The sequence below is a fragment of the Trichosurus vulpecula genome, chromosome 9, assembly GCF_011100635.1.
Source record: "Trichosurus vulpecula isolate mTriVul1 chromosome 9, mTriVul1.pri, whole genome shotgun sequence".
NCBI classification, from domain to species: Eukaryota; Metazoa; Chordata; class Mammalia; order Diprotodontia; family Phalangeridae; genus Trichosurus; species Trichosurus vulpecula.
The window spans coordinates 197,131,678-197,153,923 of record NC_050581.1 but is presented as its reverse complement, the minus strand read 5'-3'; the positions used below and the strand labels follow the sequence as shown (position 1 = coordinate 197,153,923).

Sequence of the window (22,246 nt, the reverse complement as noted above, 5' to 3'; positions counted from 1 at the left end):
CACATGTTGGGGTTCCCTGGAGATGTGTCTCATTATGTCAGTAAGTACGTAGTAGGTGCTTTCGCTGTGCTGAACGCTAAATTAAATAAAATCTTGGTAAGGAAGCAGGCCCAACAGCAGAGGGTTGGGAATGGCATCCACCCTGCACAAGGCAGCACTTGACCTGAAAGGAGACTTTCTAGGAGTGGAGAGGAAGAACCTTCCAGACCTGGCAGCCAGCCCTCCTCTGGCTTCCCAAGTTGCCGCGTGGCCCCAATTGGGAGGTCTCAGCAGCTGTCCCAGGGTTGGGGAGTCAGTTGCTGTAGCAACAGGAATAGAATACAAACCTTCAGTGACTTAGCTCCCCCTGCCCCTCCTCCACCTCCAACCCGCCAAAACCCTCATTTCCTGGTTGCCTGACATGTGGCAGTGGTGGCATGGCCCTCTTCAAGAATGACAGACCTTAGCAAGGCTACTCATTGGGTACCAGATGGACCCAGATCGGAAGGCCCCAGCTAGTGTTGGGGTTCTTACTGGGCATTGGTAAACAATCTTCATAATTTTCAGTTTAATATTGATAACTATCTATCCTTTATAATCCTGTTATATTTTATACATTTAAAAACATTCCAAGAAGCCTGCTCTGCTGGGGGCCCCTAGATCTCAGCTCCAATTGGCTCCTGCCTGTGTTAACTGGAGGACAGTGCTGATTGACCAAGGCTGGCTAGGTCCCTCCACCTTTGAGGGAGATGCATGATCTCCAGCTGGACAAAGAGGGCCCAATGTCATGAGTCTACTAGGAAAGAAAAATATTGGAACCTCTTAAGACTTAGGTCGTTGGCTTTTTCTTAGAGAACATGGATGCATGATTGTTTGATTAGGGAAGTTTGGTTGCATGGGGGAAAAAACCCCCAGGTCTCCCTGCTTTCACATCCAGCAAGTACAATACACTTTGTATGCTTGTCAAAGCCCTTCCAGGGTGGTGTGAAACCTGCCCCAGCCTGTTCTACTGGCACAGCCTTCATTAATCCGGGGTCACCTGCCTCGCTGTGATGAAGCTCTGGGGAAAGGCTTTTGGAATTAACCCTCTCACAGAACTTGGCAATAGATACAATTAGGGATGAGAGAACTAGTGCTGGAAGGACCTCCCTCATCCTAAAGTGTAAAATGAGGCCCAGGTTAGGTGGCGTTAGGTGGCTGACTCCTGTTTGTCTTTCAGTCTTTGAGTTGGCTTCCCCTTCTTAGAGAACTTTGTCCCCACTGAGCAAAGACAGGGAGGAGAACAGCTTCTTTTCATTCTCTCCTGATTCCAAATCAGATAAAAGGAGAAGTCTTGACCAGGAAATTGTTGCCCTGGGCTCCTCCCAGCCCCCTCAGCTCCCTAATCACAGCCACCTCTGACCCAGTGGGAAAGACGGCCTTGGTGGAGCGGATTCAATTGGCCACAAGTGGTGGCCAGCCTGGTTTCTGGGAACCCTCCAGACAAGGTGCCAGCCCCAGGCCAGATATGCTAAAGCTGGCAACTGGAAGGAGAACAAAAGCAGGCAGCAAAGGACATGTCTTTACATTTCTTTCCAGCCAAGGAAAAGATTTTATTCATGTTCCTCGTTGCCCTCTTTGTCCTGTGATGGGTGACCACCAAGCAAGAGCTTGGTTCTTGTTTATTCTGCGGATGTACATGTTTTCACCCCTAGAGAAGGCAGGGAATATATTGCACTTCCTGTCTTGTCTCCCTAGTACCTAGCACAGAGTCACGTTTGATGAGCAGTGCTTGTGACGGCTAGTAACATGGGCTGGCAACGTTTTCTCAAAAATTTCTCAAATCATTTTTAATAATTATTTTTATTTTAATTGATCTTCAGTAGAAACAAAAGTTATATCTATATAATATAGCTAAAGGTACAGGAATGTTTCTTTCTCTCTTCCCTCCTCCTTGTTTTGGTCTGAAATGGCCAGCAGACACCTCAGACAAGGCCTAAGACAAGGCTGCCTTAACAGCCTGAACAATGGCATCCCTGTCGATGCCAAACATCTTCAGCAGCTCTGCCGGCTTCCCACTTCTTGGGACATTAGAGACCGCCAAGCGAGTGACGGTGATGCCAGGTTCACCCACTACGGCAGCAGCCACAGCCTCTCCTATGCCACCTGGGGAGAATGGAAGGAAAGGAGATGGGAGGGACTGAGCCTAGGTCAGCAGCGGGGCATGGAAGGGGAGAGAGCTGTAGGAAGGGAAAGTGTTTGAGCTAAGGAACATATAAGACCAGATGTGGAGCCCAAGGACCTGGTCACTTAGGCCAGGCCCCAAATGGAACCTATCTTAATGGTATCTCTAAGCCAATCCCACTTAACAAGTAAAGTAAATCTACTACCAACCAGAATTAGCTTTTGGGCATCCCTCTAAGCAAGGGATAATTAGGAGTGGGCTGAAAGCAGGAGGGGCAAGGACCCCCAATTCTGTCTATTCTCAAAACTTCTGGTCTATTCCCCAATAAGACAAAACCTTCAGCCCTGCCTCCAGGGGCTCCCCCACCCTGTCCCCTGAGAACTCCAACCTTACCCTCATAGTAATGGTCTTCCACAGTTAGGATGCGGCCATGGGTTGCTCGAGCACTGTCAAGGACTAGTTTCTTATCCAGGGGCTTGATTGTAAAGGGATCAAGCACCCGGATGTTGATTTTTTCTGGAAGAAGAGGACAGAATGGGTGAATGCGGGGAAGGGGGGGGGTTGGGGGGCATTCAGTGCCCCTCCCTTCCAATCCAATCGGCATTTCCTGAAGCCCAGCAACTTAACTCATCTCCTGTCTACCCTGATAGAGCAGTTAGGGTCTGAAAGAGATTGCAAAGTGCCTGGCACACAGAAAAAGTTTAATAAATGCTGGAAGGCCCTGAGAGTGCAACTATGGGGAATAGCCTTTAAAGGTATTTTAGGGAGTAGAAGGGATAAAATACTGGACTTGAAAATACTAAGCTCAAGTCCTGCCTCAGATGCCTGGGAGTCTAGACTTGAGGCTTGTCATATCAAATGGGATTCTATTTGTAAAGGGCCCTTCTTCATACCCCAGCACACACAGTGCCCCAAACACAGGTGCTTAATAAATGCACATTGGCTGACTTTCACCTCCTCCTCATTAGAATTCATGCTGTCACATCCCAACCCTTAATATACCCTCATGCCCAGAATCAATGTCACATGATTCTTTTTGCCCATCACCCCAGTGGGTTGGGAGATTGGCTGAGCCCCGGCCAGGCCACAGGACAAGTTTTATATCAATCCAAATGAACTAATATGTCAATGAGCTCATGTGTGCTAGCACACTACCTTCATTCATCACCATCGCCTTGCCCTCTGCTTGACCAGGGCAGAGGATGGCACCAACTGTCACCTTCTGTGTTCTGGCCTGGCTTTTCTGGCTGGGGCTATCAATGCTCCTGGCTTATGTCAAGCCCAAATTTAGTTTCCCAAACCTTATCTGATCTCCTCCAAGATCAGTTCTCATTCTCAGCACCTGCCCCATTGCAGTCAGAGACATGAGCTTTTCTTCTCCCAGATGGCTTCAAAATTTGGAATCTTCCCTCTGTGTTTGGGTGGTGTTCACCAGCCAGGCCCTTAGCTTGTGCTGCCTTGCCTTGGGAGTTAGCCAAGCTGTAAGAGCCTAGCTTCTTCCACTTCTGTCTTCCCCTAGGCCTCCACACCATAGGCTGAAGCCAGAGAATGGCCCCAGAGGGACTCAATGTGACAGTCAATCTCACCTTTCTTCAGCTGCTCTGCAGCTGCCAAGGCTTCATGGAGGGTCACTCCAGCTCCAATCACAGTCACCTGGTCATCCTTGCTCTTCAGGACCACCTGGGAAGGACAATGCCAGGACCAGCATGAACGGGAAGTTTGGGGTACATTTGTTACCAGGTGACAAGTGTGGCTGCCTGTCTGAGACCTGATGCCAGATTATTCAGGAAAAAACAACTGAGTTGTCACAGGGGGTGCTAGGTGTAGTGCATCCACTCCTCCCCACACCAAGTTAGCAGGGCAGAGACTCACTACTGACCTTAGCCTGGCCAATCTGGAAGTTTTCATTGTTGTTGTAAATGACGGCATTGTCTGGGCGGCTGGTCCTTATGAAACAGATGCCCTGGGTTGGGAACAAAGAAAAGCTTTGTCACAAGATAGATCAGACTCAGAGGTGGGTCATCTGGCCTCTGGTCCTTACTATCTATGTGACTCAGGGCCAATCATGTGGCTCCCTCATCTGTAATATCAGGGACTAAATGATAGTTCTTCCAGCTCTGACTGGTCATAGACTATCATTCGTTTTGATTGGCTGAAATCCTACACATCCTTTAACAGTGAACCTCCTTCAGAAAACTGAGCCTGATCCTCCTGGTTGGTTATGATCTTCCCCCTTAGACCTTCATGGAGTGCTGACATTCAAGGCCCTCCACAAGACTGGAAAGTTGAGGAAGTATCATCAGATTTCCAGCTGAGAGGGATGTTTGGATGTCTCAGGTTTTACAGATGAGGGAAAAGACACAGACTGAGCCATGGTCACACAGCTAGGAAGCAGGTGAGGCAGGTCTCCCAGACCCCACTGCCTCACACATTACTTACTTGCCTTCATGAACCTCTCACCCAACTGGACTCCTCTGTCTGGCAAGCACACCCTGCATTTTACCCACCTCTTGCTTAGTTACCTTGTGTCCTGGCATTTCCTTTTTCTCTTCTTCCTGTGGATTCCTACCCATTCTAATTTTAATCAGGGGTTCAAAACCTGAGGGCCACGAACTTATTTTTTAAAAATTTTGACCATAGTATTTCAACTCTCACTTTGTCATCCTGTTTAATTCATTTTGGACTTTTGAAAGCATGATTCTAAGAAAGAAGGGCCCCATAGGAGTTACCACAATGCCAATGGGAACCAAGATACAAGCATCCAGGACCTTCTTCAAAGTGCAAATCAGAGCCCACCTCCTCCATGGAGCCTCCCTTGATGCCCCTACTTGCTTCTGGCTTTCCCCTTCTCTGGAGCATGCTATTACATAAACCTTGTGTTTAGGATTCTTGAGGCTTGGCTCACTCCCCCACTCTCCCCTTCACTACACCATACATTCATGTAGACAGGGACTTCATGTTTTATTTCCTCCAGCACCTAGCATGTGTTCTATACACAGTAGATACTTAATAAATGTCTATTAAACCAAATCTCTCAAGTGAAATGAACAAGAATCCACTCAATTGAAATAAAGCAAGAAGGCAAGGGGCTAGGCTAGAACAGCCAAGCATTTGTTAAGCACCTACTATGTGCCAGGCATTGTGCTAGATACTTGGGATACAATGAAGTATTGTTGCCCTCCAGGAGCTTATATTCTATTGGGAAGATGTATGTATCTTGGTCATCCCTAGAGACCATTTTCTGGCTCTACCAGTCTGCTGCCTTTTTCCCTTTGGATGGCCACTCACTCTACAGAACCAGGTGGCCCTGAAAGTCCATTGTCCCCTGCATTCAGAGATGACCAGGCCAGAAAATCTCCCCTTGAGCCCAGAGATCTCCAGCAACTTCTCTGGAAATTCTGATCCCTCCAAGGAGCGTGACTTCACACCTCTTATGCAACTCAATTCTCTCAAGGGCCAAGCTTCGGAGTTCTCTCCCCTCAGACCACTTCATTATCAAGTCCTGAAGCTTTCATGTCTAGTTGATGACCTTCCCTTCTGCTCTGGTAAATAAAACAAATACAGCCCATAGATAACCAACCTTCTGGTTGGCTGCTAACTCAACCGCTTTCTCAGTAGCCACAGCATCACTCGGGTAAAAGACAGTCCCATTGGGAATGCTCCGGAACATGGCAAGATCTTCAAGGGCCATCTGAGAAGGACCATCTTCACCTGTGCAGGAAAGAAGTGTCTGAAAAAACCAGGAAAGCTTTGTCTGGAATGACTGCTCCTTGGGAGCCAATCTCATTTGCCTCCAACTAGGTACTGCTGCATCCTTTGTACTGGTATGGCCCATACCAAGCCAAGGCAGCCACTGACTGGTTCATCTATGTGATTGATTGATTCTCTTTTTCCTTACCCTTAGTATCTGTCAATCCTACCTACAATCCCTCTCACCTCTTTCCGCCTCTTCACCCACATAGCTGCCCTCATCCCTCTCCAATCCAACATCCAGTTGCCATTTTCCTATGGCATGGTCTGTGTGACCACATCACTCTCCCTGCTGCATGTGCTGGGAGATATAATCACTGAGTTTGAAAAACTGTCATGGTGAGAAAACTCCCTCTACTCAAGCACATCAGCAGCTTCTAGCCAAGAGGAGAGTTAGCTATGGCACTGAGAAGGGAGGTGACATGTCCACACAGCCAACATGCATCAAAGGTAAGACCTGAACCCAGGACTTCCTCCTCCTAATTATTGTTCTTTTGTTCCAAGGAGGGGAAGACCTGTCCTCCTAGGAAATGGATGTAACACAGACCAAAGGCATCTGTGCAGCTTTAAAAGCCACCACCCAGGCCTAGGACAAATATGGGCGAGCAGCTCACCGATGGACACCCCGCAGTGTGAGCCACACAGGTTGATGTTGCTCTCAGAAATGGCTGCCATACGGATCTGGTCGAAGGCCCTGCTGAAGAAGGCAGCAAAGGTGCTGCAGAAAGGCACAGTCCTGTCCCGAGTAGCACATCCCACGGCAATGCTCACCTGAGAACACAAGGAACAAGGGATCAGCACTCCATCCTAGTCTGCTGGAAGGCATTTTAGAGCCAACACCCTCCTTTTCCAGTGGTCCTAGAAGTGACTACACAGGAAGTAAAGACTTTGAACCCCACATGCTCTTCCTACTGTACCATACTCCCCCAACATGGGAGGGAGAAGGCCGGGTCTATCACATGAATGGCTTCTCCAGAGGCCCTACAGCTTCAATTCACCTCAGAACAGTGCATTTAGGGTTAGGGGCTTCCTACTGACCAATTCAAGTCTTTGGGTTGTCCAAGCCCCCAGACTCGAGCCCAAGCAGGCAAGATGCCTAAATGACCCTGGCAATTACTTCAGCCTTTAGTTTCACTGCACGTGCATAGATGAGCCTGATGTTTCTCTATGAGGTCATTTTCTTCTACAAATCCCAACCTACAAAACCTTAGCAATGAACAAGCCCCTGCTTTTCTTGCTGCTGTGTCCACTTTTGATCCCTATACTTAAAGCTAAGAAGAATCCTAGAGGTCAAGCCATCCAAGTCCTTTTTACAGATGAGGAAATGGATGCCCAGAGGGGTTAAGTGATTTACCTGAGGTCACACAGTAGTAAGTGGCAGAGACAGGATTCAAACCCAGAACTTCAATCTCCCCTCATTTCCTTCAGTCATAGTAACCTATGAAGTTGTAGTCTTCATTGGAGGGCAAGTTAGGCTCATGGTGGGGGGGGGCGCTGTAAAGGTATATGACCATGCCAACTAGCATTTGACTAACACATTCTAGCATGTGCCAGGCACTAGCAACAGATCATACTGTGTTCCAAGGACTGTGCTAGATTGGGCAAAATGGCCTAAGCCCATCAAGCCTGAGAGTCTGTGAAATGCTCACATGTATATCCCCTCCAAAAGCCATTACAAAGTTACTTTTAAAACAAGATCAGTCATGCATATGCATATACACATGTACATGCATGAATGTATGCACCGTCACGCATGCAAACACGTGTTGCCTATGTAGTTCAAACCCTGGCTTTGTCATTAACTACTTGTGTTCTTGGGGTATCCATTTCCTAATCTATAGAAAAGGAGGTTAGACTAGATGTATTTACAAGCTTCATCCAAAGAGTCAAGAGAGCCTTCCACAATGCTTCTAGCATCCCCAGATCCATGTCCACACCCCACTGCTGCCCTGTCCTCAGTCACCCTGCGAGGATCCCTAACTACTCTTAGCACAAAAGGTCCAGCTGATTTTCTCCCTCCAACCTCATTCACTGACTGCTTTCCTTCCCCCTCCACCCATTCCTCAGTTTCCCAGACTGTGGCCCAAGGCCCTCACTAGGCCCTTCCCTCCCAGAGCAATCTTGGGTTCCTCGGCTGTCCTTTGCTCTCCCCCAGACCTACCATGTTCTGTTCTGCAATGAAACATTCGATGAAGCGATTGGGATGCTCCTTCTTAAAGAATTCTGAAAAGGTGGAATTCTTGGTGTCCCCATCCAGGGCTATCACACGGTCACTGGCATTCCCCAGTTTGGCCAAGGCCATGCCATAGGCTTTGCGGGTGGCTAGCTAGTAGGAGCGAAAGAATGCATAGTGGTTATCGTCACCCGCCCTGGGGAATGTTCTTGTCACTATTGGATCTGTGTACATGGACACCTTCCTTCAGTAACAGAAGAATGTCAAACAGGTTGGAAAATAATGCCACTGGAGCAAAATAGCAAGAACCGGTGCCTCCCTAGTACCTTCTACGTGGTCTCATCTGATCCTTGTGGCAGCAGGAGAAGTAGATGATGGCATTGTACATGAGAAAAGGAAGCCCAGAGACATGATGTGGCAACTCAACTTGTCCTCTGCCAGACTCAGGGCTTCTGTCTGACATTTGTCCCCTAAGTACCTAGCTCTATGCTAGTGGCCCTGTCATTGCTCATTCTTCAACTGAGGGGAGAAATGCAGCTACGTTATTCTTCCAGGACTGGAGTTTAACTATCCTAGGAGAACAAAAGCTCCCGAGGGCAAAGACAGTTTCAAGTCTCTCCAGCTTCTTCAGTGTTTGTGGGGATACCTTGAACTGCCAGTGCCTTTGGACCCTCCCACGCTTGGCAGGTGTGCTGTGCCATCTCTAGATGAATGTGTGCAGATTTGGGCTCTGTATTCCACTCCCACGAATGAGGCTCCCCCTTATACCTTTTCTCCAAGTTTGTAATTTGGGGGAGAAGGCATCCGGATGTTGGTGATGTTCACTGTGGGGGCATCCTCTTTGGGGAGGGTAGCTAGAATCTTCTTCTTGCTTTGGATTTGGCTGTATATTTCCTCGATGACCTGTTCTGCCATGTTTTTGGGAAGGGGCTTCCCATGCCAAGATTCCTTGTCTTCTATCCCTGTGGTTGAGGAGCAAAAGAATGAGACACAGGTTCAGTGGAGACAAATAAATGTGGATTTTTCAAGGGGGGGGGGGGGGGCTGGGGGAGGGTAGCATCAGGGAAGGCCTGGATGAGACAACTAGTCAGTTCAACCCTTTCATTCAGTTCACCACCCCATGCTTCAAACTGGCTGTGAATTCGTATTACTTTGGAATGCCTTCTTTTCCCCCCAGGCAACTAACTCACCAAGACTAAGATTAAAAAAGTGCTATCTGCACAGATAAAGGGCCTTTATTCACTTGGGAGTTCCCAGGCCAGTGAAATCACCAGGCCCCTCCCAGTCCTTTTCTGCTAAAACACTAATGGGATACTGGAAATGTTGTAACAGAGTTGCTGTGGACAAGGAGAATTATGAAAGAAATAAAAAGGAAGGCAGCCTTGAACCCCAAGATCTCAAACTACACTAGAGTTTGTTTCAAAACAGTTTGTTTTTCATAACTAAATGGATTTAAAGCTGGAAGTTCTCAAAGACCATTTTACAGTTGAGGAAATTGAAGCCCAGGGCAGATGTGACTTGCCCAAGTTCACACAGGTAATACATGACACAGCCCGAGATTTGAACCCAGGCCCTCTGACTCCAAACCCAGGCCTCTTTCTACTAGATTGCATCTTAGACACAGAACAAGGCCCCAAAGCACACCAGGTAGATTAGTGTTTGCTAAATCCTAGATGGCCGAAAAACAAGGAAGAGATTCATTCCTCAGTACAAACTAGTGAGACAATCCAGTGAGAGATGGGACTTGGTCCATATCTGGCACCATGCACCACAACAGCAATTAGACAGTTTAAAATCACATTTTAGAAAGGACTCTGTAGAAGTTGGAATCAGGAGCCTGAGAGTGTGGTCTTGGGCTTCCTGGCATCCTCAGGCCAGAGGATTTAAAACCATGCTTCCCCTTTACAGGAAACTGGCCCCAGACAGGTGACTTGCTCAGGGTCACACAGAAACCAGGTTCTCCATCTCCCCAGGGAGTGCTCTCAGCCCCCTGCCACACACAGCTGGACAGCTTCCCAAAAGGCCTTTGGCAAAGCAGCATGGTCAGGACATGGCTTCCTTGAAGGGCCATTTCCTTCCTGATCAAAGATGAAAAACAAATGGTTCTCCCTGTGTTCACATGGCCTGGTGAGTGATGCCAGCCTCGAGAACTAGCTCAGGGCTGAGTGGGCAAAGCAGAAGCCCAGGAAGTTGGGTGGCCTGGGAAGCCCAGAAGGGACCAGTTCCCTAGAGAAGGCCTAGGAAGCTTCAGGGATTTATCAAAGAATGGAGCTGAGTAAGCATTTTAAGGCTGGCACCCCACTGACCCTGCCTCTATTGGGCCCAAGTCCCTGGGAAAACAGGCAGCGTCTCCAAGTGTTATAAATGAGGTGCAAACGGCAAGTCTCCAAACTAGGCACTGACATTCTGATACATGAAAACTGTGCATCTGAATTAATTAAAAGCTCTTATGGACAAAACTCAATTCACTGGTAAAAACAGAGAGAGCGGCACTTTCTCGTTATCATGGACTCTGCTGAGGGATGCTGCCTCCAAAAGGGCACCTGGCTTTCTGTTCACTGGCGCGCATGTAGGTAAGGAGGAGGATGCCTCTGCCCAGAGACAGACTGACTGGATCAACACGCCTCTAACCTGGACAGAGAAAGGAAAGGAAGCAAGCGCCCAGATGTAACTACCCCAACAGACACAGAACTACAGGCATGGCCTGAGGGGGCTGGCTGTGAATTCAAAGGACATCAGAAGTGAGATTCATGACCTGCCCTGTTTGATTGGAGCTGACCTCTCAGTGATGCTGACAATAACCATCCTGTCCACTACATCGCCTCACTGTCTTAGCGTCTCTAAGATCTGTTGGGATCCGAGTCATGGTAACAACACCACAATGGATGAGCGCTCCTTGTTAAGGGATAGTGGACATGCCCAGCAGATCCAGGAGAGAACCACCATGGCCCCTATCTGAAGAGGCAAGCTGCTGGTGAGGTCATTCTGTACACTACTGGCCAGGGGGAATTAACTCAGTTTGTCTATTGTAGTTCTTTCTGACCATCTGAGAGAGTCTTGACTTTCAAAATATCATCCAACCCTTTCATTTTGCAGAAGGGAAAACAAGTCTAGAGAGCGTAATGATGGCCAACGTTCTGCAGCTGGTTAGCGATGAGTTCAGACTAAAACCCGAGGTTCTCTTGGTGCCCAGCTTAGTGCCATAATGACTACCACAAATTGTATTTGGGGGGCAGGGAGGCAAAGGGCAGTGCATGGACACACACACACACACACACACACGCATGCATGGATGCATGTAAATATATATGTTTACAGATAACTATGTGTCTTGTCTCTTGAACTAGAGGGTAAATTCCCTGAGGGCATCTTCTACATCCCACTCACTGTTTTATAAGAGTGGTTGAGAAAGGATCTCTGCCCACCCAAAAGACAGCATCCAGAGGAAGCTTGGCTTTCCAGAGAGTCCAAGGGGGAGGAAGCCATTGGCACAGGGAAGAGGTTGTCCCTCACCTGAGATTCCTCTGCCCTTATATGTCTTTGCAATGATAGCCAGTGGCTTATCTTTGCCCTGGTCAAAAGCCTTGCAGAGTTCTTCCACACTGTGTCCATCCACGACCGTGACATTCCACCTATAAGAACACAAAGAAAACAGGCCCATGATGCAAAGAGCAGCAGGAAGTCTGGCCAAGTCACAGACAATGACAGAAACTGGAAGAAAAACATTTCTTCTCTACCTACAAGTTACCATCACTGTCTCTACAAGGCACCAAATAGGTTTGTGACAAAAAGATCCTTCATTTTGTTCCACTGAGGATCAATGAGCACCTGAATAAAATTCTCCTAACAATCCCAGGAGGGACTCCCCAAAACACATCAGTAAAGTGCTGTCTCAGACAATGGGCTCTATCAGAGTCTGAATCCCACCCTTCTGGCTGCCTTAGTCTAGACTCTGAGGGTCCAGAGTAGGAACAGAAGATCTGGAGAGACCAGCAGTCAGCTAGATAATAACAGCCACAGCCGTATCCACAACAGTGCTGGGAAAGAGGCCATTCAGGCATTCTTAACATTATTATTATTTTATAGAGAGAGAAAAATGAGGCTTCAGAAAGTGGCATGATGGGCCCCCCTTGATTCTCTGGGGCATGTCTTCAGTGGCCAAGCATGAAAAAGGGAAGGGGGAGCCCTGAAACATCCTACTTCCCAGCCCCAGAGCAGAATGTTTCCTCCTCACAGAAGAAGCTGGCAAATACCGTAGTTTGAGGGGGAGGACCTGCTTGTTTCCTAAGTGCCCGTCCCTCTTCAAATTCATCCAGAATACCATTTTTGCTCTTTTGCTTTCCGGTCGAGGCAAGAGTTTTGGAAATGTGACTAGGAGAGCCCCGCAATGCTCACAGCAGATGGACTCACACATACCCAAAGGATTCACATCGCTTCTGGTACACATCCACGTGGTGCTGCAGTGGGGCAGGGTCACTCTGGGCCAGCCGGTTAACGTCAAAGATGGCAACTAGATTGTCCAACTTGTAGAATGCTGCGAAGGCCATGGCCTCCCACACGGAGCCTTCAGACACCTCCCCATCGCCCAGCAAACAGTAGACACGGTAGCTGAGAAACAAAAGGATGGGTCAGTGTCTACAAAGGAGAAACAGAAAAGAGCAAAGCAGGGTATAGATTCCTTTGCCAAGTCAATGTACTTCTCCATCATTCTGACCCAGAGCTGGGCTCTCCCAGGCAGGACTGAGCTTTGGAACAATAAGTGACAGAGTTGGGAATCCATCATTCTACAGAGGAGGGAATGATAGCTCCTCCAGGGTGGTATTGCCATCATCACTTCACAAAGGAGGCTCAGAGATGGCCAAGACTTGCTCAGTGACCTTTTGGCAAGGGTCGTGATGGGCCAGGTGAAGTCTGGTCTTCCTGCCTATCACTCCATCCCAATTCCTCACACCTAGTCTTATGTTTCTGGGCACAATCCCCCACAGTGCGGCTGCTTTCTTTTTTCCTCTTCTTTCCTTTATTACAGATAACATTATAACCACTTCTCCAGTGCCTTCATGCTCTCTTCCTTCTTGGCTGTTAGAACCTATTTTCAGGAAACAGTCTAAAGTTATTCCCCCACTGAGATCAAAATCTCTGAGAATGTTGCCTTCCCCGGGGTGCAACATTTTAATACACAACAGAAGTCACTAAGTCCTGGAATGTTAGAGCTAGAAGGGACGTATAGAACATTCACTCTTTAGCCAAGGAAATAAGCCTCAGCTTGTCTAATCTGAGGCATTAAGACAGACTGAGGGGACACTATCTTGCTGGTGGCCAACCCTATCATGGAAATAGACAATTACTTAAGGAAGATAGAGATAGCTAGTGTTAGCAAACTCTAAATGAGCTAAATGAGACAGCATTAAAATCTAGTGTCCAGAAGACAGGAGTCCCCTGGTCCTCTGTCTGGTCAGACCATGGCTAGAGCCCTGTGCTCAATTCTTTATGCCAAATCATAGGCAGGACAAGGACAAACCAAGAGAGGCCTGGAGGGCTACCATGATGTTATGGGACTATGTGCCACTTAGTACAATCCCTACTTGCCCTCAAAGAGCCTTGTTTTTCACAGAAGAGCCCCTGCCCATGTGGAAAGAGCTTGGAAGAAAAAGTAGTGTCTGGATAACTGGACAAAGAAAAACTTTCCAGCCCTGGGGAACAGAATGATCATATAAAAACATGGAGGTCAGAATGTGGAAGATAAACAAGTTTGCCTGGAGCAATAAAACTGTGGATCCTAGGTCAAGATCTGGAAGCAACCTCAGTGTCCACGTCCGTTTCATCAAACCCACCTCAGGGCAATAGAATGATTTGCCCAAAGTCACATGAGTAGCACACAGCAGAGCTGAAACTGGAACTCAGGTCCAGTGTCCTAGCACTACGTGGCCTCATGAGAGAGATCACGGTGGGCCCCACTGTCTCATAGGAGGCAAGGAGCTCCTGACAAAGTATGAACAAGTTGTAATATGAGGGGCCTGAACCCAGAGACACTGCAATGGAGGCAGAAAAACCCACCCTCTCCCCCTTCTGCCCTTGGGACAAATTGAGGAATTGGTGGTATGCCTGACCAGGCCAGGGAGGAGTAGAAGGCTCTAACAGAAAGCAGCTCAGCTATTTCCTTCATTACATGAAGGCCCAAGGGCTCAAATGGGCAGAGGCTGGTCCTGGGACGTCAGGAATTAAATAGAAACAGCCTCTTCCACGTGTGAATGGCAGCGCCGCACCTTATCTTCCACTCAGCCTGGCCCAAGGCCTGAAGTCACCTGCCCAGGGACACAACCACTGTGGGTCTTCCTAGCCCCAAGGCTCCTCTCTGGAATTGCTGGGCCATTGTTTCTAGAGGGCTCTAAAGCAGTAGCCAATTTGTTTCTGCTTCTCTTGTAGCTGATAATGCCCAGAATCAGGAGTGCTAAGGAGGGGCCTAAAGATCCTAGGATCACAGACTTAGAGCTGGGAGGGACCCCAGAGATGGTCAGGTCCCATCCCTTCATTTTGCAGATGCCAAGAGAAGCTTGTCTGGGGTCCCACAGCTAAGAGGGACTAACTCCAAGTCCAGGGCAAACAAACCATGTGTTAGGAAGATTGTCAAGCTCCGTGAAGGTCCTAGTCTGGGCACAGGGAAAAGGAGCAGGCACAGCCCATGCTGAGACAGATCCCATAACAATCACAATGATTCAGCAGTATTACTAGAGGTGTGTCCTTCACTCTAGTAAACTTTAGGAAACCCATTGGGACATTGTCTTTTCTTAAGAAAGAGCAGCTTCAGGGTCCAGGAACAGGCCTAGACAGGCAGGAAAGCCCCAATCCCATGCCCTGGCTCACTCAGTAATGGCTTGGCCTCACTTCTTGGGAAGAGCCTCAACTAACCCTAATCCATTACCTAAGAATCCCCTTATCTAGAGTTGGCTCCAGCGCCAATGGCTAGCTATCTCTTGCTTAACAGTGGCCCTGATAAAAAGCAATGAGTGCCTTTTCCAAGTGGGGAGGGGCTGAAGGAGGCAGCCAGGCATGGCTCTGGCTTGGATCAGTGTTCACTCTGGCCCTGCTGAGTCTGCAGTTGCTCAGACACACTGGCAGACAACTGCCTATGCCCCCATTCCCAGGACCTAGCCTCACCCCAAAAACAGAGCTGAGAAAGAAGAGAAAGTGGCCTTATCTGAACTCAGTTACCCTGAAATGCTGTGTGGAACATCCTGCCAGCAGGCCTCTTTGCCCTAAAGCCGATGGCAGTCTCTATCAGAGGCTCCTGCTAGATGGAACTCCTGGGCATGACTGTCCTTTCCACATGAGCCCTCAGCCACCAAAGCCTTTCCTCAAGGCATTCCCTCACTGCCTGAGCACAGAGAAGTAACTCCCAGAGACAGAGCCTGCCCAGGGCAGTTGCTAAGGGTCAAGATGTACCGTGAGGAATTCCTGTCTGGTCTTGAGTCTGCCTCTGGGCCCAGGTGCAATCCCAGATCTGGCCAGGTGCCACCATTTTGTGCAATGTCCCACTTCATTTGTTACACATGCCTTTTCCAGCAGTTCCTTTAAATGTCCATCATAAAGTCATCTCTCCTTCATGGGAAATTACTTCCTAAGACTACAGAGAATGATGAACTGAGTCCTCTGGGTCAATGTCAAATGAAACCCCTATGCTAGCCATGGATCATGAGGAGGTGTCACCTATGAACAGCAGAAGGTGGAGGGCTCAGTAAATACTGGCTGATACACCAGAGAATGAAGAGACGTGAATCACTAACAAAGCCCTCTCCGTCCCCCCCCACACACACACACGTGAGCACAAATCAATCCACCAGTGTCCTGAAAATCACCTACCCATCTTCTTGCCCCCTAGACTGACCAGTTTAACAGACATGTCTGTGCTGACCATTGAACACCTACTATGTGATGGGTCACAGTATTTTCCAAGCCCATACACAGCCCATTGATTGCCAGGTTCAGACACCATTTTTAGGTTTGTTAGCTCAGTGGTTAGGACACTCCAGCAGGGTTGAGTGAGAAAAGTACTGAACTGGGCCAGGCCTAAAAGTCTTCTGGTTCTTCTATTTTCTAACTGTGTACCTTGGGCAAAAACTAATAAGGGGATTGGACCAGATAATAACTATGGTCCCTTCCCAGCTCCAGTCCTACTGTGTGCCAGGCATACAAATGCCAAGAATGAAACAATCTCTTCTCCCAAAGAATTGAGACCAAGGGCTAAAAGTTCAGCCCCATGTGAAATTTCAATGTTTTCCCTAACCAACCAGCCATGATCAGGCCAGTCATCTTTCCAAGGTGTGTCGTTAGCAAGTAGAATCCCATGACATAGCGTAAATGTAAGAACAAGTGTAGAACTTTGCACACCCAAGTGTAGGTGGAGCTGAACTCTTCGAGGATAGGTGGGCAGGCAGTGGCATCACTTCTGTGTGCCCATCATTTGGGCTCTTGCTCCTGCCATCCCCTGGGCCACATTTTATTTGGGAGGTTAGAGGTCTTGAACTATTGGTGGGCAAAGTCATCCATTCCTCCCTGCACGGCAAATCAGCAACTCAAAAGCCTGGGAGAGTTGCCTGGGACAGTGGAGAATATGATCACACAGCCAATGAGCATCAGAGTCAGGACAGGCACCCAGGGCTCCCTGCCTTCAAGCTGGCCTTCATGTCCTCTAAGACTCTGCCTTTTCTAGGCTGTAGGGCATCCTAACTCATAGGTATTCCAAGGTACCCCATGCTATCCATCAATTCACTCAGTGACTAGTGAGTGCCTGCTCTGTGCAAGGCTCCATGCTCGGCACTATAGAAAGACACCTAACCTCTCTAGGCCTCAGTAGCCTTCTCTGTAAAATGAAACAGTTGGTCTTGATGGCCTCTTAAGTTCAGAAGGGAGTGACTTGCCCAAGGTCACAGGATTAGTAATAAAACCAGTATTTGAACCCAGTTCTTGGATTACAGATGCTTTTCCCAAAAAGAGACCAAAAGACCATGATGAGTCATGGATTTATCTTATATAGTTCACCAATTTGCAGTTTGTTTTTTTTTTAGATAAGATTTCTCCATTATGAAGCCAGAGCAGACAGCTTCCCTGGTCCCCATGTTCCCCATGCTCTTGAGGGCAAGAATATGGGAAAATGTGCAGTCACTTCTTTGGCTGTGACACCACCCAATGGAAGAGCTTATCAGTTACTGATGTCTGACTGTCAGGGATTTTGTCTGGTCTACAAGCAGAGCAGCAAACAGTGAGACTCACAATGGGTCACCACGTGTCCCCAGTGGTCTTCCCCAACCAAGAGAGCCATCAGCTTCACCGCTCTGGACAGAGGTGTTAATGTTGCTGTCCATCTAGTGTGGGACACCAGGTGGAGAATATTTGGCCTCAGAAGATTCAGCGGGTTTGGGAGCCTCAGGAGAGGGGGAAAAGGGGAAAAGGGAAAGGGAAAGGGAAAGGAAAAGGAAAAGGGAAAGGGAAAAGAATTTTGACCTGTTCATCCCAGAAAGAGACTAGCATATTACCTGGCTTTGTCGAAGTATTTGCCCGTGTAGGCCATTCCACATGCTGCTCCAAGCCCTTGACCCAGGGAACCGGTAGCCACATCTGTAAAGGCTTGTTTCTACAATAAGAAAAAGCAACAGGCTCTAAGAGTGGAGGTAGTGCATGGGGAAGGGCACTGGTTTTGGTTGGACTAGATGCCTACTAGGTTCCCTTCTTAGCTTGGGAGGTAAGTGTTGACTCTGCCTCCACCTGTCCACCACTGCCATAGCTGATCACTTCTCAAGTCTATCAACTTTCACTCAACTCAGGAAGCAGCTGGGGCACCACCCCATCACACTGTAATCAGGCAAGTCACCCATATGGTGAGACAGACTAAAGGGGATCCTGAGCAGTACTACAGGGTCCCAAGATGAGCTAGATGGCACAGAGAAACTGTGACTTCTAGTCATCATAGCATGAAATGACTTGCCCAGAGTCACACAGCCAGGGTGTATCAGATGTGGGACGGGAGCCCAATTCTTCCTATCTCCAAGGCTAGCTCCCTATCCACTATGTCATTCTAGAGAAAAATTCTCAAATGAGACAGGGACAGTCAGTCACGTGAAAAAGGCTACAAACTGTATCTGCTGGTCCTGATTCTACAATAAGAGTTAGAAAACATAGAACTTGGCTCCCTTCAGGGCAAGGCACCAGCTTTTTCCTGTGGCGTTGCTGTCACCATGGCATGGCTGCTCTCCCCAAAAACACTCTGCCCCATATAATGTGAGCTTGAGGGCACAGCCTGATTTTCATTGTCTTTGGGTTCTGCATATTTGTTTAGTCATTTCAGTCATGAGACTCTCCTTAGCAAACTGCTGGGGTGGTTGTTTGCCATTTCCTTCCCCAGCTCATTTACAGCTGAGAAAACTGAGGAAAACAGGGTTAAGTGACTTGCCCAGGGTTCCAGCTAAGAAATGTCTGAGGCTGGATTTGAACTCATAAAGTTGAGTCTTCCTGGTTCCCAGCCTAGCACTCAATTCATTGCACCCCCAGCTGTGGCTAGTTACATATAGTGGATGTTTATTGGATTGGATTGGATGAAATGAGTAGACCATTCATTCATCTCCTAAGCAGAGACCCAAAGATGGCTTGGCCAAGCCAGAGTGCTTGCAGTGGGTAGAATTGCCCCATGGGGACTTGGCATGGATAACAAATAGCAGGCTTTGATCTCTAATACTCAGAAATACTCCCCCAATGGATTTGTGCTCTGAAAAGGACAAGATGACTTCCAGAGAAGCCAATAAGCCAGGAATCCAAGCATCTGGCATTCCATGCAGGAGCCATAGGCAGCAAACCAAGGCCCCCTGGTCTAAGCTCACTGAAAATCTCTACATGGGCTAGTTTTCTGCTCCCCAATGGCCTCACCTTTGGAACTACAGTGAAATTTTGCCATTTCCCAAGAACAAAGGCTTGTGCTGGAAGGACCCTGAGATATCTCTGAGCTCCACTAACCTAACCTCTTTTTGCAGATGTGAGAACCTGATGTTTGTCCAAGATCCCACAGGTCAGTGAGACGAGGAGGCAGGATTTGAACCCTGGTCTTATGACTCCAAATCCATTACTTTCTATAGTGAAATATACCCTCTATGATTACCAGATGACAACGGGGAATCAAGGATCGTAGACAGACTGGGAAGGACATTAGAGGCCCTAAGCAGATTCGAACCCTTGATGGAGGCAGAGGAGCAGGGAAAGGAGAGACAACCAAATAGTAGAGTCTGAATGTTTCTTTAGCCGAAGTAGACATAGCCAGTGGTCATGGGTAATGAATAGCCTTCAAACCAACATCATGCCTTCTTGTGCCAGTTTCAGAATCAGGGTTATCCTCTTCAGGCCACGGTCTGACCACCCTCCATCCAGATTCACACCATTTTCAAAATGAAAATGCCTGGGTCTGTCTTGTTCTAACCCCAAGTTGGCTTGCTTCACTTATATGTGTAAGATACGAGTGCACCTTGGGAAATGGGACATTTCAAAGGAAATCACTGAGCTACTCATTCACCCCCTGCCCTATACTTACGGGGACTGGGTGGCCATCTAGAATGGAGGTGATCTTCCTCAAGTTCAACAGCTCAGCCTCTGGCAAGAAGCCAGCCTCTGCCCAGACCGCATAGAGGATGGGAGCCGCATGACCCTGGGAGGAACAAGAATGAATTAGCAAGAGTGGGAGCAGGAGAAGGAGAGGGAGGAGGAAAGGAAGAGGGAGGAGGAAGGTGAGAGGAAGAGGGAGGGAAGGCTAAGCTGGAATAGACACTGGAACATTGGGAAGGACACTCACACATCTGCCTTGGGGCAGCTGTTTCTTACCTTGGACAGCACAAAGCGATCATTGCTGGGGTCCCTGGGGTCCTGGGGTTTATACTTCATGGTGTGGAAGAAGAGGACCGCCATGATCTCTGCTGCACTGCAGCATGATGTGGGGTGGCTACAGGCCAAGGAGGAGACACCCAGGTCAGTGAGCTGCCAATGCTCCCAAAAGCCCAACCCAGAGTTCAAACCTGGCGGCCCAGTCATCCTGAGTCCTTGACGCTTCTTGTTACCTTGGCTCCAAGGAGCCCTTTGAACCATGACCTGAGGTTGGTAGAGGCCCCCCAACTTATGGGGGAACCAGAATGTGAAGCAACAACATTGTACCTTATTCTCTTCACAGAGGTGGGGGACTACGGATGAAGAGCATAGCCTATACTATGAGGCTCAGTTGGCTAGCTCTCCCTTTTTTATTCTTTGTTAAAAGGACTGACTCTGGTGAGAAGGGCTAGAGTGAGAAATACACATGATGTAAAAACAAGACATCAATAAAAATTTTATTTTTTTAAAAAAGACAAGAAGTGACATAAGATGGCACCTGCCTCCCTTCTTTACAGGGCAGGGGCTCTGGGTGTGGCCTACTGCACTGGTCAGACTTTAATGTGCTGGTAAAATTTTATTACAAGGGATGATTCCCTGTGGGGATCAGTAAGAAATGAGGGTGATGCAAAAACAAAAGAAATCAATAAAACAATTTTTAAAGGAAGGTTGTGGTGGGATTATCCCACTTGGGGACCACCCAATGGTCTTAAAGGAATCAGAATTTTCTCCACCATCACAGAAGCAGCAAATTGGCTCTGCTGCTCCTCACAAGGCTTGAAGGACATATTGCTGAGCCCAGCAGAACTGGAAGGGAGGACCTCGAATAAATGTCAGTCTTGGAATTTAGCCTTTAAAAAAAATCAATTGTTGTCAAGACAACTATTCTAAATCTTTCTAAATTTCTTTTATAGTCTAACCCTCACTTTTGTGGGGGTGGGGGGTTGGGACCATAAAGAGTTACCAGCCTGAGCCTTTGTAGCTGCCTGATATTCTCCACTCCAAGATCCCCTGGACCCACAGGAGAACCAAGTCTGAGATACAATGGACAGTCACCTGACCTGAAACAGGGCTTTGGGCTCCCCAAGTTTTTCTCATTGTTTTTTCTTCAGTGTATGGTAGTCACTAGAGGATTCCTCCAGTACTGTCTCTAATACAGTTTCTCCCCAATGTACCTCCAAGATTTCAGCTCAAGCTGAAAATATCCTGATTTGAAATATTTCTACTTCCCTCTAGGACAGATTCCAAAAATCTGGGCACATGGTTTCAGCAGACTGTCCCTTTGCTGCTTCTATGTGAGCCATTCTTGAAGAAGACCCAAAGCCTTGTTTGCCACATGTGAACAATGTTCATGAACCCACCCCACAGCACACAGGGACCCCCACTCTCCATGCATGTTAACATGTGGCTGACTGGCCCACTGGGGGAAATGCTACTCATTTCCTTCTCACACATCATAGCTTCCATATCTGGAGACTGTGAACCTTCAGAGACCTCTTCTCTCTGCTGAGTCCTCACCACACAGGAACCCCAGAACAGGAGGTGAGTTACTACCAACAGTTCAAACAGGGATTAGTGAGGGCAACGCTGCTGTCATGAGAGTTAATCTACAAAACCCAAGCACATGCATGTTTAATGCTGCCATTCCTAGGGTCTCAGCCACTTCATACTTAACCATTTTCTATGAATTCCTGCTCTTGGGGGGAAACAGATAACCTGAAAGAGCAAACAGGTATTCCAGTGAAATTACTCTGATTCTATGGATGCATTTCTCAAATTATAAACCCCACCCCACCCCCCCCACACACACACCCCACACTTTGAGGGGGAAAGTCCTGCTCAACTCCCAGGAATTCGCCTTCAAACCAGGCACAGCAAAGCAGATGGACACTTTGGATATGTGTGTGGCATGATCTCACGTGCAATGTGACCCTTTCAATGGCAGCACCAAAGTGGGCCAGGAGACATAGGATCCTAGACCTAGAGTTTGAAGGAATCTCCAAAATTCATCTGGTCTGATCTTCGTTTTGTAGTAGAAGAAACAAGCCAAGAGAGGTAAAGTGACTTGTCTAGGGTCACACAGTAGTAGTTAGTTTCTGAGGCTGGATTTGAACCCAGATCCTGACTCTGAAGACAGGGCTCTTGCCACTGTCCTCTGCTGGTTCCCTAGTTCTAGTTCACTGTCTTGTTGTGGTCCCCGGAGTCCAACCCTAAGCTGATGCTCTGTCTCTAGAACCTGCCTCCCTGGGTTCAGTTCCTAGTCTAATGCAGCCCTAACTCATTGA

The 22,246-nt window shown here is 48.0% G+C and overlaps 1 protein-coding gene across 3 annotated transcripts in view; it reads right to left on the bottom strand.

Annotated features, from left to right (window-relative positions):
- Positions 1-1,817: 1,817 nt before the first annotated feature.
- TKT (transketolase) overlaps positions 1,818-22,246 on the bottom strand; it is a 32,847-nt gene continuing 12,418 nt past the window's right edge. For all 3 annotated transcript variants that reach the window (XM_036739051.1, XM_036739053.1, XM_036739052.1), the window contains exons 2-14: positions 19,923-20,040; positions 19,636-19,749; positions 17,597-17,694; positions 12,483-12,674; positions 11,580-11,698; positions 8,835-9,028; positions 8,055-8,219; positions 6,508-6,664; positions 5,724-5,854; positions 4,023-4,106; positions 3,730-3,823; positions 2,537-2,659; positions 1,818-2,124 (exon numbers count right to left, since the gene is read on the bottom strand). In XM_036739051.1, coding sequence (XP_036594946.1) covers positions 1,955-2,124; positions 2,537-2,659; positions 3,730-3,823; positions 4,023-4,106; positions 5,724-5,854; positions 6,508-6,664; positions 8,055-8,219; positions 8,835-9,028; positions 11,580-11,698; positions 12,483-12,674; positions 17,597-17,694; positions 19,636-19,749; positions 19,923-20,040 — 1,759 coding nt within the window. In that variant the 3' untranslated portion in view covers positions 1,818-1,954. The remainder of the gene's footprint in view (positions 2,125-2,536; positions 2,660-3,729; positions 3,824-4,022; positions 4,107-5,723; positions 5,855-6,507; positions 6,665-8,054; positions 8,220-8,834; positions 9,029-11,579; positions 11,699-12,482; positions 12,675-17,596; positions 17,695-19,635; positions 19,750-19,922; positions 20,041-22,246) is intronic.